The sequence below is a fragment of the Vitis riparia genome, chromosome 4 (genome assembly GCF_004353265.1).
Source record: "Vitis riparia cultivar Riparia Gloire de Montpellier isolate 1030 chromosome 4, EGFV_Vit.rip_1.0, whole genome shotgun sequence".
In the NCBI taxonomy this organism is placed as follows: domain Eukaryota; kingdom Viridiplantae; phylum Streptophyta; class Magnoliopsida; order Vitales; family Vitaceae; genus Vitis; species Vitis riparia.
This window is the reverse complement of record NC_048434.1, coordinates 7,110,412-7,131,421: the sequence shown is the minus strand read 5'-3', so window position 1 is coordinate 7,131,421 and position 21,010 is coordinate 7,110,412. Positions and strand designations below refer to the sequence as shown.

General features: G+C 32.0%; 1 protein-coding gene across 1 annotated transcript; it reads left to right on the top strand.

The window, feature by feature from the left end:
* The first annotated feature begins 7,595 nt into the window (after window positions 1-7,595).
* Window positions 7,596-8,456, top strand: LOC117912751 (suppressor of Mek1-like). The gene has a single exon (XM_034827445.1). The coding sequence runs from the start codon at window positions 7,596-7,598 to the stop codon at window positions 8,454-8,456; it is 861 nt and encodes a 286-aa protein (XP_034683336.1).
* The last annotated feature ends 12,554 nt before the right edge of the window (window positions 8,457-21,010 follow it).

Below are 21,010 nucleotides of genomic sequence, written 5' to 3'. Positions count from 1 at the left end.
AGGCTAGAAAGGGGGCCTTGGAGGATTATAAGAAGTGGAATTTATTAGAAGAAACTTCGTAGACACAAAAATCTAGGGAAATCTAATTAAGGGAGGGAGAAAAGAATACCAGGTTTTTTCACAAGATGACCAATGCTCGTGCAAGAAGGAATTTGTTAACCAAGGTGAGAATCAGTGGGGTTACACTTACTAATGATGAAGAGAATAAGGTTGGTGTGTGAAGGGCTTACCAGACTCTTCTACTTGAAACGGGGGATTGGAGACCAAAAATAAGCGTTTACGATTCAAAGTGTTGGGAAAGGATGGTTCCAAAAGTCTAGAGGTGCCTTTTTCAGAGGTCAAAGTTTTTGAAGTCCTGAGTAGTCTCTCTGGTGATAAAGCTCAAGGCCCAAACGGTTTTACCATGTCTTCTTGACATTTTTGTTGGGATTATACCAAATAGGGATTATAGCTTTCTTCAGAGAGTTCTTCCATCATGTCATGTTCCAAAGAAGCCTTGATTCCACTTTTCTGGTTTTGATTCCAAAAAAAAGGAGTTGAAGACTTGAAACACTTTAGACCAATAAGTTCGGTTAGGGGATTGTACAAGCTGCTTGCCATAGTATTGGCAAACAGGCTGAAGACAACACTAGGGGAGGTGGTTTCGGAGAATTAGCATGTCTTTATTCAAGATAGGCAGATTTTGGACGTTGTGTTCATTGCTAATGAGGTTGTTGATTCTGGGTTAAAGAGCATATCTCCGGTCTTCTTCTAAAAATGGACGTTGAGAAGGCTTATGATTATGTTAACTAGGATTTCCTTATGTTTGTAATATCTAAAATGGGGTTTGGGCAAAGGTGGATTAGTTGGATCAATTAGTGTATTCCATAGCTAGCTTTTCAATTCTAATCAATGGAACTTCTTCGGGCTTTTTCCATAGCTCCAGGGGCTTGAGACAAGGCAACCCATTATCTTTCTATCTGTTCATTTTGGTCATGGAGGCTCTTAGTTAGTTGTTTTTTTGAGTCAAATGAGGGGGCTTCATTTTTAGGATTAAAGTGGGAAGAAGAAGTTGAGAGGGGGGATATGTCCCATCTTCTATTTGTCAACTACACACTAATCTTTTGCGAGGCCAATAATGATCAGTTGAGATATTTGAGGCACTTTCGTGGTTAAAAGTAAATATGGATAAAAGTGAGGCTATTCCCGTATGAGGGGTAGAGACTCTGGAGGATGTTGCTTCGGTGGTGAGATGTAGAGTGGGGAAGCTTACCACTTCTTATTGGGGTCTTCCTTTGGGTGTCTCTTTTAAATTTGCAAGGGTGTGGGATGCAATGGAAGAGAGATTCAAAAAAAGATTAACAGTGTGGAAGAAACAGTACCTTTCTAAGGAGGGGAGGCATATCTTGATCAAAAACATCTTATCAAGTCTTCCAATTTATTTCATGTCTCTTTTTGTCATTCCTAGAAAGGTGTGTGCAAGACTCAAAAAGATCTAAAGGGATTTTTTGAGGTGGTGGTGCCCTAGGGAAAAGGTCTCGGTGAATTGGAATTTAGTTTATGTAGATAAGGAGGGAGGCCTAGGAATTTGTAATCTTATGGCCCTAAACAATGCTTTGCTCAGGAAGTGGAGTTCGAGATTTGCAGAAGAAAGGGAGCCCCTTTGGAAACAAATCATCATCAAGAAGTTTGGAGTAGAGGAAGAGAGGTGGTGTTCAAGAAGAGTGAGGGGTGGCTATAGTGTGGGGGTGTGAAAAGCCATCAGAAATGAAGAAGGGCATAAGATGTAGATCCCGCTTTATAGTAGGGAGTGGGAGGAGGGTTAAGTTTTGGAAAGATTTGTGGTGTGAGGACCAAACTTTGAAAGAAGCTTTCCTTAACTTATTTCTATTAGCAATTAATAAAGATGGTTGGGTGTCAGAAGTTTGGGAGGAGGGCGGGGATTTTGGTAGTTGGAGTCCTTCCTTTTCAAGACATCTTATTGATTGGGAGATAGGAGAAGTGGAGTCCTAGTTTCGAAAACTACAACCCTTGGTTGTGAGAAGAGAAATGGAGGATATTTTGAGTTGGAGAGAAAATAAGAATGACAAATTTTCAGTTAGATCCCTTTATCACTCCTGCACAAGGCCTTCTAGAGATCCTTTTCCATGGAGTATTATTTGGAAGTCTTAGGCTCCAATGGGGGTGAGTTTTTTTTGCTTGGAAAGCGTATTGGAATAGAATTATGACCATCGATAAGCTGAAAAGGAGGGGATGAAATATCCCAAATAAGTGCTACTTGTGCAAAGAAGAGGAGGAAATCATTGACCACATAATCTTGCTTTGTTGCAAGGCTAGAATGTTGTGGAATTTGATCTACTCCCTTTTCAATGCGCATTGGGTTATGCATTCCTCAATTAGGAGGAATCTATTAGGCTAGCACGATTCTTTTGTGGGTAAAAAAAGGGAGAAGGCGTAGAGGATGACCCCCTTATGTTTAATGTGGATTTTATGGAAGGAAAGGAATGGAAGAGTTTTCAATGATGTTGAGTAATTCGACCAAGCAATTAAGTTTTTTTTTCTTGTATACTTTTGTTAATTGGGTTAGGTTGCATACAAAGGATCACACTTTATCTATGATTGACTTTATAGAGTGGTTGGTAGTTAAGTAAGGGAAAGACATTTTTTCCTCTTTATTACCTAGTTTTTTTTGGCGTGTTTGTATATTTTGTGTGTATTGTTTTTACCGCTTTTGGGCATTTCTAATGCAAACCCTTTATTTACCTATCAAAAAAAGAAAATGTACCTCCTCAAAAAAACCCTATACCACTTACAAGAGTAAAATGTCCTTAAAAAAATCAAGAAACTGCAATAGAAAGAATAGTGATTCTTTCTCTTGTTCAATAAAGAACTACTAAGGAAAATAAATAGAGGAGAGAACGTAATTCCCTTCCTCTAATTATGGGATACAGAAATTTTAAACTTCCTAAACAGATTCCTCTAAAATAGGAAACAGAGTAAACTAGGAAAAAAAAAGGAATACAGTAAAATCCCTTAAATCACATGTTACACATATTCTTGACTTTCTACACAAAAGAAACCAACTGGTTGGGTAATGGCTTCCCTTCTAGCTAAGCGTAGAAAAAAGATCAAGAACTTCTCAGATCTCTAGAGATATCAATACATCGGAGTCAACTATCAAATTTCCATAGGTCTCTTTCCTTTTTGGATGCCAACAAGGTAACAAAAATTGAATGCCCCTCCACCAAGACCTCTGCCAAGAGATTACAGAGGCTCATATCATTACCTTGTAAATATCTGTGTTAATGGTCAAACCCTTTTCAATAGGCTTGGATTAGGCTCTCAACAATGTATGATTATGATTTTTGTCAATCCTCCAATCCGAGGCTACCCTAGTATACCATGAGTACTCCCATCAGAATTTAACTTAGGAAAACCCTCTGAGGGTGGAGTCCATACCATCTGTCCTTCCTAATTATCCTCTTGGACTTATTAATAAGGTTCCATTTTAGCAAAAGGATATTCAATGGAGTTCCCTCAAAGGCTTTAGAGGCAAAGGCTGAAAAGGAAGGTGAACAACAAAAAATAAAAATTCTGTATCCTACACTGCCTCCACAAATCTCCATGTATCTAGAAAATTTTCTGGCATTTTTCTCCTGCCAGATTTACCCAATCAAAGTGAGGCTAACAGCATGAAAATGTACCCTGCCTTTGGGGATCTCTGAAAACCTTTGAGGGAGATGATCATCATATGTATCATGCTTGTAAAGGATGCCTAATCTGTATCCCAGTAAGTCTGGAAAATTTATATTGAAGTAGAGCGGTGAAGAAAAGATGATAAATGGTTTTTCAACTCCTTAAACATGTTGCACAATGGGTTGACTGAGGATTTTTATAAAGCCGTTACCATTGGCATGATCACCTTATTAGCCCCATGCCATGCCAAGACCTTTACCTTCGAAGGAACTTGGATTTCAAATGACATAGTTGGAATAACGAGGATTGGGTAGAGGGGCTCTAGATATTGAGCAACTCAGAGACCAAACCCCTACAGTAGGGAATGTAGGCATTAAATATTCATACCTCATCCATTTCTTGATCAAACAAGATGTGGAGAAATTAGAGCTCCAAGGCTGGGAGGGAGAAGAGTAGCCTAACATGAAGATGAAAGAGGTTTTAGACTTCACCCTTTGAAAAGATTTGAGAATTGACCATGCAGGGGTTGCTTGATCTGCCAAAGATCTTCCACAAAATGAATTTTGTGCCACCATTTGTTGAAAAATGGGAAAAAAACTGAGAAAACTTGTACAATAGCCCTTCCAAATTGAACAATGCTACTACATGGTAACAATGGCAGTGTCCTGTCCATTGTGGTGAGTATCAGGATGACCTCATGGCATAAAGCATTGATATCTTTTGATAAAGCGTTGATATCTTTCAGGAAAAGCCCATAATGACTTCCACAGAAAGTCTCTACTTCTTAAGGTGATCCTCCCCCAAGCCTAAGGCTCCTCCTCCCTTAGGCCAAGATGCTTTGATCCCAATTGATAAGGCGGTCCTTTTTCCCATCCTCAACACCCCACCAAAGGAAATTCCTTTGTACATCTTTTACCCCTGGATGCCACTTCTATTGAAAATCTTAAATATTAAAGTGAATGGAAATGACAAGCAAAACTGGAAAAGAGTTATTCTTTCACCTGGGGACGTACAGGCTTTCTTCAGACATCTAGTCAAATGGAAATTCTAGCCAACATTGTGTCTCTCCCTTCCCCCCTAATGAAAGGTGCCCATTGTTGATCCTACATCTTAAAATGTTATACATACATGTTCTGTGAGGTGCTGTCCCATTATGTCTTCTCCCTTCCCTCATCGTGTCTTCTCAAATGGAATCTTGTACGGGATATTGTCATGTGGGGAATCAATTTACATATAGGTTCGTGTTATAAAAAGGTCGGGGATGATGTTGCATCGGGTTGGTGACCAATGATATTATTGAACATCATACCTTCAATAGAGTTGAATGTAGAATGGAGGTTTGCATCTGGTTATGTTACAGAAATATACTTTTTCGGTATCTATTTAAAGACACCATCGATCAAGTGATGTCACATATATAATTTTAAGTCTCCTTGTTTACATCTACCTGTGTACTTTATCTTATTTAACTATCTAGATCTCATCATGCATATTCAATGATTCATATTTTTTTTGTTCTTATCACTTTCCTTGAGTTCTTGCTTTGATTGAAAAATCAAAAGTTGTGACATTGATTTAAATAAATCAATTAGTTCGACAGCCAAAAGAGTCATAATGAAAATGCTACATGTAATAAGTATGGATGCTTTATCTTGTATGGGGATTGGTGGGTAAGTGAAATGGAAAGACATTTAGGTAAATTGGGTGTGGTGAAGCATCAAAGAAGATGATGGTGAAGCATCATTCTGACCAACCCCATGGATCCCTTTTTCTCCTTTTCTTGCCAAAAATAATTACAGCTTTGCCATGCTTACTAAACTTTTGGAACAAAGAACCTAAAAGAAAAGGAAATGAGAATGAAAGGAAATAAAGTACACAAATAGAATAAAATTGTTACAATCATTTTAATATTATATTTTGAAATAATCATGTCATCCTTGAGATATTTTGAATCGGCATGCAAAAATCTTAGATATATGTGATCAAAATGTAATTTAAATTAAAAATATTTTTATTTTACTTTTTTAAAATATGATTCCAATGGGCCATTCCAAGAGATATTTGTATGTTAAACTTCCTCAACTAATCCCATACTTGGTGGCACCTCACAATGGTTACAATGGATGAGAATAAGATCCTTGTACAAGTATACAATACAAGATGCAACTAAAATTGAGGGGTCTAAGATCAAATGCAAGTTTTGGAACAAAATGTACACAAGAACTCTTGTTTAAGGCTTAAATGGTTTTTAATAAAGATTTGGGACTCTTTCGTGTAATATACATAAACATGGAGCCTTTATATAATAGTTGGAGACTCAAACTAGCCATTTGGAATGGTTTAGGATCGATTAGTCAACCTTTCGATCAAATCAACTATTGGCCATTAGGTGGTATAAGATGTTTACATTAAGTGATTGTTTAATTATAGGAGCTCTACTGGTAGATTGATGTTCAACTAACCCTCAACCGTTTTAATAAATAATCTTCATTTGGTTTAATGAATATGAACTTATTCAACGGGTTGAATAGTAAATGGTTAAGTGAACATTGCCACAAAAGTTTTTATTTATTTATTTATTTTATATTTTTATAAGTTTTGATCAATTTTTGATCAATCGACATTTTTTATCAAAATATTCACCGATATATCTTCATATATTCGTAAAATCGATATATTGATATATTCGTCAAAATCGATATTTTCGTCATTGCATACACGTTAGAGTGAAAAAGAATATTTTCTTTTATTTGCTTATACAAACTATTAGGATCGTTTTCTTGAGAGAAGAGTATTCAATTAAATGAAAAAAGAAAAGAAAAAATTGTGCCAATTTGCTTCTTTCCCTTTCCAAAAATAGATAGTGCCTTGCTTTGAAGAAACCCAATAATTGATCATCTACAGAAGAAAATGAGATGATTGAGATAATTTGACAAAAGTTTTGAGGAGGACCACTTAGCCCAAAAACAAAAGAAACAAAGTGAGAAAGAAAAGCCTAAAAGGGAGGAAAGGGGATTAAGACTTCTGCTGATGCTGATCCTTTCAGCCTTTTCTGCTCTCTCTCTCTCTCTCACACACACTCTCCCCAGCGACCTCTTCTTGGTCATGGACTTGATTATGTTATTGGGGATTTTTTTTTCTTCCTTTTCAATATTTACATCAGTGTATTTAGGAGATTATTGGAATTAAGGGGACAGCATAATTTTATAGATATGTAGGCCATGTGTGGATCCCCAATTGGCTGCACATGGCAGAATCAACCTTTTTGGGCTCTCAAAAAATATCACAATTACAACTAATAATAATAACTATTTGACAAATAATTTATGTAATCATCGACCTGCAAAGCTAAAACATTTTTAGAAAATTCCAATATGAATTTAACTTAAGATCCCAAGATTGTCCCAATAAATATAGTATGTAAGTTGCTAAATGTTAAATTTGTTTCTATTTATTTCTAAAAAAATTAAAATTTTAAAAAAAATTTATATAAGTTTTTTTAAGAAAAATAATTGCATTAAAAATAAATATATTTTATAAATAATTAAATATTATAAATTTTTATAATTTATTTTATTGAATGTGGTTTTTATTATCTTATATACATGTTAAAACTAAAAAAATATTAGGCTATTTTTAATTTAATTATATGTATTATTATGACGGGTTTGTATAAGGTAATACTAAAACTTGTTTCTCAAACTCACTCCTAATCCATTTATTATAGTGAAGGAGGAGGGACGAAAAAGGAATATGAGAATAGCATGTAGCATATTTCTTCTTAAAATGGTTTGCCAAAATTTATACCATGTCTCATTTGCAGTAAATGAGTAGGAAAATTAAATGGGAGGGTCTCTAGTAGACTACTACATAAAGGTTGGCCCATCACCACACCTTCCAGCCTGCAGACTGCAACAGCCATGGCTTCCTTTGCTAAACACATTCCCTTGCTCTTGCTGCTTATTGCCCTCTTGTCTAATGTTTCTGCAGGGAGTTATGGAGAAGATGACTATGGGGTTTCCAAGCAAGAAGAGGGAGAGCCAAGCTTCTTCCCGAATACTGGAGACAACTATGGGCTTGGCAACAGCCCTTCCACCTTAGCGAGCAGTGATGATGCCAATGATGATGCTGACCTTAGGAAGTCCATGGAAGCCTATGAACGAGGCATAAAATATGCCAAGTTGATGATGATGAATGGGATGAATAATTATGGTGTTAAGGCTGTTGATAACAATGATGATGACGACGACGAGGACGACGATCTTATGAAGTCCTTGGATGCATATGGACAAGGCATCAAATATGCCAAGCTTGTAAAGAGTCAGATGAATAACTATGATGTTAAGGCCATCAACAACAACAATGATGATGATGACGAGGACGACGATCTTATGAAGTCCTTGGATGCATATGGACAAGGCATCAAATATGCCAAGCTTGTAAAGAGTCAGATGAATAACTATGATGTTAAGGCCATCAACAATAACAATGATGATGATGATGACGACGAGGACGACGATGACGACTATCTTAAGTCCTTGGATGCCTATGGACAAGGCATTGAAAATGCCAAACTTGTAAAGAATCAAATGAATAATTATGGTGTTAAGGCCGTCGACATCAACAATAATAATAATGTTGATGATGAAGACGATCTTAAAAAGTCCTTGGATGCCTATGGACAAGGCATTGAATATGCCAAACTTGTAAAGAATCATATGAATAATTATGGTGTTAAGACCATTGATGACAACCATGATGATGATGAGGACTTGCCATGATCATGAAAAAGGGTTTACTAAATTAAACATTGCTTCAACCAATATAGTGATGATTGTATAATAAAACTTTGTTTAATTTGAGAATCCTTGCCCCCTTTTTTGGGATTGGTGAAGTGGGTTGTTGGGTTAGGATGAGGATTTTTTTTTTTTTTTTTAATTTGTTGAATGGGAAATTGTTTGACCATAGATTATGTGCTCCAAACCTGCTTTGAGGATTATGTGAATAATTTTATATTTTTTTTCATTGAGAAAAAAGTTATATGAATGAATGTGAGTAAGATCATCTGTCACTTCAGGAGGTTGAAGGATGTTTAAATTTCTTACCAACCTCATATGGTTGACAAATGCATCTTTGAAAGAATGATCAACATTTTTCAAAGACATGGAATAAAATGTGTATTTGTTAGCAAGACTTTTGGGTTTTTTTATTTATTAAGTTTGATAATAAAAAAAATAGAAAATAGTTTTTATTATTAAAAGCAAAAAAATATGGTGTTTTATGACAACATCTTTTAATTATTTTCTAAGGAATATTTAAAAATAATAATTATAAAATATAGAAAATAATTAAAATAAAATACTATAAATATATTTTTTTAATAAAAATATATTTTTAAAAATATAGAAAATAGGTTAAGAGGATATTTCAACTTCTCAAATATTACTTTGATTTTATAAATATGACAATAGTTTTAAAAAACATTATTTTTCATAAAGGTTTTGGAAAACAGTCCTCATATGGAGTCATAATTTCTTTTGAATAAAAAAAAATTACTCTTTTAATAATTTTTTAATCTCAATCTCACGTCAAACACTTTTTGAAATAAAAAATAAAATTTTCCTTTTAACATTAATATTAATTTTTAAAATAACTATCATTTACTAATCAGGAATAATCATTAAAAATATATTTTAAATCTTTCCTATAATGTTTTTATAAATAATTATTAATATTTATATACATAAAAAAGTAAATATAAAAATATTGATAATTAATTTTCCTTATATTTGTATTATAGGATTTGATATTATTTAATATAAAAATATTTTCAATTTATAAAAATTAAATGAATTAAGATTGACCAAAAAAAAATTAAAATATGCATTAAATGCATTAACCTAAGTTATCATCTACAAAATCTCTTAATTTAAAACTTTAATAATTAAGTATATTATTATCTCAATTAAAATAATTAAAAACATGTCATTACTTTTAATATATGACTGTAGACATCAAATTTTTAGTGAATTAAGTTATCACTAAAATGATCTTCAAAATTGTGACTTCCAAATTCAACAAAAATTGGACTTGGTAAGTAATTGGTCTCACGCGCATTTGACATGTGGTAAAATTTGGAAGGCTACAAAACTTGGTCTTATAAATAAAATCAAATCTTTCAATTGAAGTCAAAAGAGAATTAAAAAATAAATATTCTCTTATTGACAAATTTCCATAACGAAGAAGACAAGTTGTTAAAATCAAGGAACCAAATCCTTTGACTTGAACAACTAAATCTTGGGAGATTTCAAATTTAATTCCCTAATTTCACCTATAAACAAGGGTAACTTCCTTCAATGAGAGGACTTCTTTGGATCAACAACATGAATTTACATTGGAAAAGAGGTTTTACAAAGAAGAAAAGACTTCACAAAATCTTCCTACAAGTTTGAAAAATGACAAAAATGCTACACATGTAATCTTTGTCTTTCAATGAGTTCATTTGAGAACAAACCACTTATGGCCCTTGATTGATATTTGAAATCAAGAAAAGGTTTTCATTGTTGTCTTTCAAGTTATGATAAAGGTGAAAAAATCATAAAGAAATAGTATTTTGTAAAAAAAAAAATATTACCACAATGATTGTATCCCCATAATTGTTAATTTTAATAAAATTTATGTTCGCATTATTTTTCTATAGTTTTGCTTATTTTGCAGCATGAAATTTAAAATTTTGGCACGCACAATGAAACTTTTTTGACCTTTTATCTCTTTCATTAAGAAATTTATCACTACTGAGATGATAGGAGTTAAAAAGGCTCAAGTTGTGTATGTCAACAAGGGTGATAACAAAATTATCATTACTCAAGCGACATGTCTTCTACGGGTCCCATGACTTGTAGCAAAGCAAAATCAACTACTACACCTTTAGCAAAGCTAGCGAGTAAGCACCCCATTTAATAAAATTGGTGAGGACATACAACACTTACCAACCGCTCATCACCTTAGCCTTTCTTGGGGTAAATAGTCAAAATCCTCATAGTTGGGAAAAAAGCCTTTCAGCACTAAAGGACCCTCATTTAATAAAATCGGTGAAGACATACAACACTTACTAGTCGCTCATCACCTTAGCCTTTTTAGGGGTAAATGGTCAAAGTTCTCATAGTTGGGAAAAAAGCCTTTCAACACTAAAAGACTTTGGGGATAAGTCACTCTACTCTTGTTGTCGATGCCTACTCTAGCATCAACTCACACTTTGGATCACCAACTAAGATGTCAAATGAGAACGAATCCTCTAACCATTTTGACTTTTTTACTTCTTCATTTGTGGTAACTATGTCGGTAATGACAATGAGCACTACATGCATGGAAAAACAATTAGCTAAAATGACTTGTGTCATTGCCAAACTCACCAAAACTATCAAGGAGAAATATTTGTAAATAACATCCCTCACAAGCAAAGTTGAGGCAAAAACACAAAATGCGATTGAGACAAGCCAAGGACTTACTCTCCAAAGATCGTGTCTCTAGGTGATGCACCTTATGCTTCTAAGTTAATGCAAATTAGAGGGTAAACTATTGAATCTACCTCAGTGATGTCGCTATTTGTCTAACAAATTTAGGACATGATGACTAACATCATTAGAATGCAATATGGTGGACCTTCACAATAGACACTTATGTACTCTAAGCCTTACATCAAGAGAATTGATAACCTACATATATCTATGAGTTATCAACCTCCAAAGTTCTAGTCATTTGAAGGAAAGGGAAATCCAAAGCAACATATTACCCATTTCATTGAAACTGCCAACAATGTAGGTACAAAGAGTGATCTCTTAGTCAAACAATTTGTTTGACCCCTCTAAGGGAATGCCTTTGATTAGTATATCGACCTTGCACTCGAGTGCATTGATAGTTGGGACCAAATGGAGCATGAATTCCTCAACCGCTTCTATAACACCCAACAAATTATAACCATGATGGAGCTTATCAATATCAAGCAATGGAAAAATGAACTAGTTGTTAACTACATCAATCATTTGTGTTCCTTAAACCTTAACCATGAGATGTCAACTATAGAGATATGCATACAAGGCATGCATTAGGATCTTCTGTACATTCTCTAAGGGATGTGACCCTACACCTTCAAAAAGTTAGCTACATTAAGCACATGCCATAGAGCTTGTTATAAAAACAAATGAAAGTGAAAGCATGTCTATGGAAGAAATTGAAAATGATAGCACTAGGGGCAAAAGAATCATTGATGAGGATGAAGAGAGTGTGTAGACCCCAAAATTTGTCTCATTTTTATTTTACATTGATTTTGAGCCCAATTTTGTTCATAGATTTTAAATCTCGATTACATGTGTTTTTTTTACCCACTCACCATTTATTTCTTAGTTTTTTATTATTTTATATATTATTTTATTATTATTATATTTTTACTTTTTATTTTATTTTATTTATTATTACTATTATTATTATTTTATTATTTTATTATTATTATTATTTTATTTTTATTTTTATTTTTTTTCTTTTATTTCCTTCATTTCTCTCTCCTTTCTCCTCTCACTCCCCTACCTACCCCCCATCACCCCACGTTCAAGACCCATACCCCTAAGCTCACTATTGGGTTTTTTTATTATTTTTTTCCCCTTTGTTTTTCTTTTGGCTGGCTCCCCATTGAAGCTTTCTTAACTTTTTTAGTTTTTCTCCCCCTGAAGAATGGTCGGGCTGCCCCCACTTTCAGTCCGGATTTCCCCCCCCCCCCCCCCCCCATTTTTTTCTTCTTCAGTTTTTCTAACAGGACTCACGGCAAGCTCCCGGATTTTTTTTCTTCTTCATTTTGTTTTGCCCCACACTCTACTCACGGTCGAGCTCCCCAACCCTCCTGGATTTTCTCTCATCTTTCTCCCTTTATTTCCCAACAACAACCAACCCCCTCCATTTTCTCCTTTTGTTTTTCCCTTCTTTCCCCTCCATTTTTCTTTCTCCTAACAGCCCTTCCTCCATTGCACATCAGACACTACGGCTGAACACCCCTTCATTTCCTTGTTATCTTTTTCCTTTCATTTTCCATTTTTTCCTTATTTTCTTTATTATTATTATTATTATTATTTTCAAAAACTCAACCCCTCACCGCCACCGGGACACCGACCAGTCGCCACCGGCGAGCCACTGCCGATCGGCGCCCCCCTTCCCATTTTCATCCGTTTCCCATTACTATTATTATTATTATTATTATTATTATTGTTGTTAATTTTTCTTGATTTAATTATACTAGTAATTGTTGTTTGTGATATTTGAATTGTTGAATTAATACGAAATTTGAGTTAATTTGTTGGTGGTAAATTAATATGAAACTTGGACTGTTTTTGTTTTTGCATGGGCTCGTTCTGCGAACCTGTTGGCTGAGCATAAATTTATGACACGTGGAGCATGGAATTTCATGGAACAAAGTGAGACTCGAAAAGCTGTAAATGGAGCATTGAACTTGTTGTAAGCTTACTGGGGTACATATTTGATTTCTCATTTATATTTAGTTTTATTCTATTGATTTCTGTAAATATTTATCTGTGTATATTTACTTGTATGTACAGAATTGAACATCGAACAAACTAGAAATTTTGTTTAAATGAGAGGAAGAATTCAGTAAATGGGTTTTGATGAAACAATGATTTTAAAATATTATTTTTAATAAAAGAAAGTTTTTTTTATTATTTATAAAAATTCAAAAAAATGCATTTTAAAAAATCCAAAAAAAATTGTTTTTAATAGAATTAAAAAAAAAATGTTTTTAATGACATTGTCCAAAATTTTCTTTGTTTAATAAAAATTGTCCAAAATTTGTTTTTAATAAAATTGCCCCAAAATTTAATTTTTAATAAAATTGTCCAAAAAAATGTTTTTCTTAAATGAAATCTTTTCCCTTAATTAAAATGGGATTAAAAGTATTTTTTAGAAATTAAGGATTTAATTTTTTTTTCTTTTTAATTAAAATTTCTTTTGCAAATAAAGTTATGTCATTTTAAATAATTTGTAAAAATCACTCTTTTAAATGAAAATGAATCTAAATACTTTTGTAAATAAAATTGTAAAAATCCATTATTTTCTAATAAAAGCAAGTAAAAATAATTTTTGTGCCCAAATTGAAATATTGTAATAAATTCTTTTGATACTAAGTGTAAATAACTTTTTTGAAAATTGAATACAAACGAAGTTGAAAAAATAAATTGATTCTTTTTTGTAAGTAAATAAATTGAAATCATTAATTCAAAATCATTTTTAATAAAATCCTTTGAAATTTCTTTAAAACTTTTTTTTAATATCTTTTATTTATTTAATTCAATAAATCATTCTGCATAATTCTCTTATTATTTATTTTCTGTATTTTCGTAATTAGATTTCATCATTATTTGTGTATATTGCTTTTCACTATGACTTGTACATGCTCATTTGCTTGATTATTAATTTTGGTATCCATGATTAATTAGTTAATTGCCACCATTGCTTCATTTTATTAGTAGAGACCCAACTTTAGGGACTTAGAGGGGTGCTACGGTCTTTACCGTACCTTCCCGATAAGTAACCTGACCCCCGAACCCAATCCGGTTTTTCACAGACCACATTTTCCAAAATAAGGAGTCATACTTAGGGTTTTCTTTCTTATTTTTTTTATCCTTTAAAAATAAAACAAAAATAAGTGGCGACTCCAAGTCATTTTTCCTAATCAATAAAATCATTTTTCAAATAAAATCGAGTTCGCCATCGAGTGGGAAACGCATGAGCCGAAATGCGGGGTCCACAGAGTGTTACATCAAATTTCACTATAATTATTTTTAAATCTCGACATTATATTATGCTCCAAAAAATAAAAAATCTTCAATTAAGCAAGAAGGGATAAAAGCTACTCTTAAGTTGGAGTTCAGTTCATTTAGAAGAGGTGTCACTACAAATGTTCAAACAGTAGACAAGGTGAAGCCTATAGATCCACTTTAATTGTTCAATACAACAAAAGTTTGAAAAGTAGCGATACTCTTTAAAGCATGAGATCAAACTGCATATTGCTCATAACCTACGAGAACTTAAACTATGGTAACAAAATAAAATAAAAATAAAAATAATCAAACTTATACCTAAGAATTTTTTTTTAGAAAAAAAAAAAAAAAACTTTATTCGCAAACTTTTTGAACCAAGCAACAAATTCTTTGCATTAAAGAAGTCAAATTCAGAGAATCTCTAACTTCTCTAAATGTAAGTGTTTTTATTCAGCATGAGACATTCTCAAACTAAAGCTGTAACTCAAAAGCTAAATCCATAAAATGAAGTTTCAAAAGACATAATCAAACTCTAAATATTCTTCAACAAACTCATAGAAGAATATCAAAAGTGTCATTCATCAACCTTCAAAGCCAAAGAAAATAAATTCGGGTTCTTTAAGACACTCGCGGACATTATTGATAAATTTATTTGAGATCAATTCATTATTAACCCTCGATTAAACTTTACTCCAAGAATACGTGTTTAGCATCCTTGGATTGAAATCAAGTCTAACCTTGACATATTCTTCAACAAGTCTATGGAAGAATATCAAACACAATATAAAAGTGTCATTCATCCACCTTCAAGGTTGAAAATCAAGACAAATTCGAAGGACATTATTTTGTTCTCTAAAATACTTAAGAAAAATCTTCACAAGTTTGGTTGAGAATACATCATCTTTAATCCTCAGTTAAACTTTGTTCCAATAACATACATTTATTGTCCTTAGATCAAAATCAAGACAAGTGATGCTCCTGACAACACGAGCCTAAACTGCATGATGCTTTTGGCCTGTATGAGTTTAAACTGTGTATGGCCAAAAAAAAAAAAAGTCTACTAAGTTGAAAACTCGAAAAAGACGACTTAAGTAAAAGTTGTGATGTATACTTACAAGATTAAATTTTTTTAGTCTTGGCAAAGTTAGAGTGTAAATAAAAAAAAAAAAAAAAAAAAAACTACATTTGACTTGATCCTTACTCCATGAGGGATATGTAGGCAACTTGAGGAAATTAACCGAGTTTAGTCACCACCATATAAAAAAAGTGTATTAAGTGCGAACCCAATTTTAATTAAGTGTTAAAAGTTGTACACCACATAGTCTTAAGGTTATGACTTGTATATATAGGTGTTAAGTGTAGTTCCAATTTTAATTAAATATTAAAGTTTAAACATTATTATGCACCCAAGTCAAGCTAATTCACATGAGTGAAACCTTTAGCACTTAAACAACATTAAATGTCAAAAGTACAACACCATGCAACATTAAGGTTATTACTTGTCTACATAGGTGTTAACTATAATTCAAATTTTAATTAAGTTTTGATAAATTGGATATCACTATGCATCCAGGTCAAACTAATTTGCATGAGTGAAGACCTCAACACTTAAACTACATTAAGTCTTGAAAGTACAACATCGCACAATGTCAAGGTTATGACTTGCCTATATAGGTGTTAAGTGCAATTCCAATTTTAATTAAGTTTTAAGAAGTTGGACATTACTATGCATCCAAGTCAAACCAATTCGTATGAGTGAAGACCTTAACACTTAAGCCACATTAAGTGTCAAAAGTACAAAATTGGGTGGCTTCAAAGCCATGACTTATTTGCATAGCTATTAAATATAATTACAGTTTTAATTAATTTTAAAAGTTGAACATCACTATGCATTCTGAGAAAACAAAGGTCATGCTTAGTTAAGAAAAACAAAGTAAAGAGATAGAGTTTAGAGAATTCAAACTCGGGTTTATAGTGGTTCGACACTTTCTTGCCTACGTCCACTCTCCTCAACCTCCTAATCGAGTGAGGATTCCACTAACTTGAAGCTTCAACCAAGCTTTCAATCTTCTTACACTTGGATTCTGGCTCCAATGGGCTCTTACACAACCTCTTCAAGATTCAACCCTCTTGAAGGCTTTAACACTCAGATTTTTACAAGATATAATCCTTCAACCTAACTTAAGGATAGCTCAAATACAAGACAAAGCTAGGATGACACACAAGAGTGCACTAAAGGATATGCAAGTGGTGATTTAATGCACTATGAAAGAAATGCAAGTTTTTTTTATCAAGAACAGGTAGGTAGGCTATTGAATGCAAGTGTTCTCTTCTTAATAAATGAAGTGGAGCTCTCAATTTATAGGTTTCTAAGCTCGGGAGTCAAAAACAGCAAAAGGTAACCTCATCCGGTCGAGCTAGGGGTCGACCGGTTCATTAACCGTTGAAGCATTTAATGCATGACAGGTTACCGTTGCCTCAATCGGACCTCGACCGGTCCTCAATCGGGAAGAGAAGGCTACTGGGAGAGAGAGAAGATTTTTTACCTTCCTCGACGATCCTCGACCGGACGAGCACAACCGGTCGACCGGTTCCTCAATCAGTTGAGCCAGTTGGCCATAACCTCAACCGATTGATCATTTTTGGCCCCGAAAACCTATTTTTTTTTATTTCTTTCTTTTCTAACACTTAGGCAAGGTCTTTAGGTAAATTATTGAGCCAATTATAAAACATTTTGCCTAAGGTACATTAGTTAGAAACTCGGGTTTTAATGAAATGGAAGTTTTAAAGAATAAACCGAGTTTCCTAAGATGCATGAACCGTATGAAAATCCTAAGTGCACTCATGCATTCATCTTGCATTAGTTTCCTATGATCACAAGTCTTCCAAGCATCTCGATCTTGTATCCATTTGGTCCTATGATGAATTTTCGAGTTTGTACCTGAGATTCTTAAACATTTAAATCAATTAGTCATTTAACTATGGTTTGTTATCATCAAAACCTGATTAGGAGAACCCTTGGGCTAACACATTCAAGTCAAGTCAATTTGACACTTAAATCGCATTAAGTGTCAAAAATACAATATCACAGAAATCAAAGTCGTGACTTGTTTGCATAATTATTAAATATAATTTTGGTTTCAATTAAATATAAAAACTTGAAGACACTGCATGAGTCAAACCATATATTTAAGTCAAACCAATTTTAAATGAGTGGAGACTTTAGTGCAAAAGTGTCAAAAATAATACACCGCTCCACATCAAGACTACAACTTAATTATATGAGGGTTAAATTTTAAATATTCATAATTTTTTTTATGGATATTTAAGTTTGTAAAAAAAATTCTTTTGAAATGTTGAGGTAATTTAAAAAAAAAGAAAAAAAAACTTGAAAACAAATTTATTTCTGCAAATGATGAAGATCAACATATGTTTAGGAATGGTGAGTCTTTTTTTTACCTTGAGAAAAAAAAAAAATCGAACAAAATTCACAAGTTTAAAAATTGAGCAAGGATGAAAGACTTCTTGTGGAGAGTCCAAAATGGATTTATCAAATTTTTGTCCTCTTTATATATAAAAGAATATGTATGGAGGGTGAATTGTAAGAGAAAATGTTTATGAATAAAGGAAAGTGAATATTTAAATTAGAAACGTTTTTGTTAACATAAGACCTTCCTTTGATACCAAGTAGAAAAGAAAGGAAATAAACAAAATAATATTTGGAAAAAATTGGAAAGAGGTATTTTAAAATTGGAAATTCTTATTAGAATATTTCTTTGGAAAAAAAGTTTAAAGAAGAATGAAAGGTAACTTCAAGACCTACCTCGTACATGTGGCAAGGCATGTATGTAATACGTCTTGAAGTGAGAACATTTGTAGATATCAAAATTTTTAGTGACTTAAGTTATCACTAAATTGGTCTTCAAAATTGTGGTTCCCCAATTCAACAAAATTTAGATTAAATAAGTGATGAGTCACACATACATTTGGCACATGACATGTATTATCACGTACAATGACAAATCAATATATTAGTTCAATGAAATTAAATATATCTTTACATTTAGTTTAAAATAATTTCATTAACCCCAATGATATTTTTGTTTAATTTTCACACATAAGGAAATGCATTGGATTTTGGAGAATAAGAGTGTTACTTCTTTTATTGATAGTAAGTTTTAATTACCATTAAACTTACAATACCATATAAAAAAGAAAAATCAAAATAGAGTAAATTCTAGTTTTTATAAAAATAATCCAAATGCATTAATGAATTCTTTTATTTGCTAATACAAAATATGATGTATAATTTTCATGAGAGCTGAGTATTCTTGCCATTTTGTTGCTTTTCCTTTCCAAAAATAGATACAATTTAAGGGAGAAGTCCAATAATTTACCTACATAAAAAATAAAAAATAAAATAAAATAAAAAGGTAATGATTGAGATAAATTGAGAAAGCTTTGAGGAGGACTAACAAATAGAAAAAAAAAAAACAAAAGAAATAAAGTAGGAAAGAAAAAAGAGAAAAGGGGATAAAGATTAATAATTTAATAAGGACTTGATCATGTTAGGGATATAGGAGATTATTGGAATTAAGGGGACAACATAATCTTGATAGGTAATGTAGGGCATGTGTGGCTTCACACTTGATTGCACATGACAGAATCAGCCCCTTTGGGGTCTCAAAAATAGTCACAACTATAAACCTATTCAATCATTGGACTCCCAAAATTTTGAACTTTTTAGAAACTACAATATAAGTCCAATAACCCTAAGACTTTTTCCCAATATATGTTTGGAACTCCCTTTACTGTATTTCTTCTGATTATTAAACAAATAACATATTCTATAATCCATTTAATAATATAATCATATTTAATAATCAAGTTATGTTAAGTCTTATTTGAATTAATACGATTAACCTTTAATTTAACCTATTAATGACTTAATCGACCTATTTATTTAAAATAAATTGAAATGTAGGTCAAACAAATCATTATTGTAGTGAAGTTAACTGGTACGACTATTAAATAAGCTAATTTGGGTTAAATTCATGTTGTGCAAATTAATCCAAAATAATCTTTTTATTAAATGGGTTATGCAAGTCAATATAAATTTAACCAAAACATGATTATACTCGACATAAACTCATAAAAAACAAATTAGACTTAAGTTGTAGTGATAAATAGTATCAATCCAAACTCAACCCTAAATCTAAATTTTTTTATTACTAAATGGTTTGCAAAATTCAATCTCTCAATTTGCAATGAAATGATATTCAATAAGATATTTTATACCATGATCATGTTTGGTTGGTAGGAAGAACAAAAAAATGAAATAAAAATCATATTGCATCCCCATTTTTACCATGAATTAATGTTTAGTGTTATTTTAAAATTATTTTATAATTTATATTTTTTTAGCAATTTTAATTTCTTTGTTAATGAGATTCATGATTAAAATATTTTAATTTTATAAATAAAAAATATTAATATCATGTTATTAAATATATATAAAAAAAACATTTTATACATATTAAATAATATTATATTAGTATTACTTTATATTGTTTTGTATACATTTTTTTTATTTTGTATTTATTTAAAATTGATTTTTTTAATCATTTTTTTTTTGTTATGCTAAATAAACGACATAAAAAAATATGAAAGAAAAGACTAAATTTGTAATCCATGTATCTTAAATAAGAATTCTCATACATAATATAAAAATGATATTAAATATCATATTTAACATGAAACATGATAAATGATGAAATAACTTATTTTATCAAAATTTATTTTATTTCATCGTCTATTAAATATGATCCCGTATCTTACCTACCTAATGCCATGTTGGATCAATAAAAAATGGCCTAAAATTCTAAAAATTCATTAAATGAAAAAACTTATTCCATAAGTCAAATATAAGCTTGAACAAAAGCATTTATATTATTATTTTTAAATTATAAACTCTTTAAACAAAATAATTAATCAGCTATAAAAGCTCTTATTGAGTTAAAAAATGATGTTTTGATTTCTCAAAAGTAGATTTAAACAAGGTCATAATACAACCCACAAAAGCTAATTCATCAATAATGAACTAAAAGTTATTATCCCTAATAATAATAATCATAATAATAATAATTTATTATTATTATTATATAATGAGAGAATTTTCCTACTTCACCTCTAGTCCATGACAACATCATGTGGGGTGGTGGAAAATTTCTTTGGATGTGCCCACCAAGCATACACCAGAAAGAAATTGATTAATTTTACACCAAAGTCAAAAATGGGCTATACAAATATATTTTTATATGTATATAAATAATGGTAGTGCAACAAATCCCATACAAATATATTTATATGCATATAAATGGTGGTTGGTGTTGGTGTTGGTGTTGGTGTTGGTGGCCATCCTCTGTTGGGAGAGAAGTCAATTTTGCTTTACATTTACCACATTCCAATGCTTATCTTATACGAAATTAGTTGGGTGTCATGGACCTACTAAAAGA

Bases quoted from the DNA above. Each gene is read 5' to 3' on its own strand.
- LOC117912751 (XM_034827445.1), top strand. From the start codon at position 7,596: ATGGCTTCCTTTGCTAAACACATTCCCTTGCTCTTGCTGCTTATTGCC.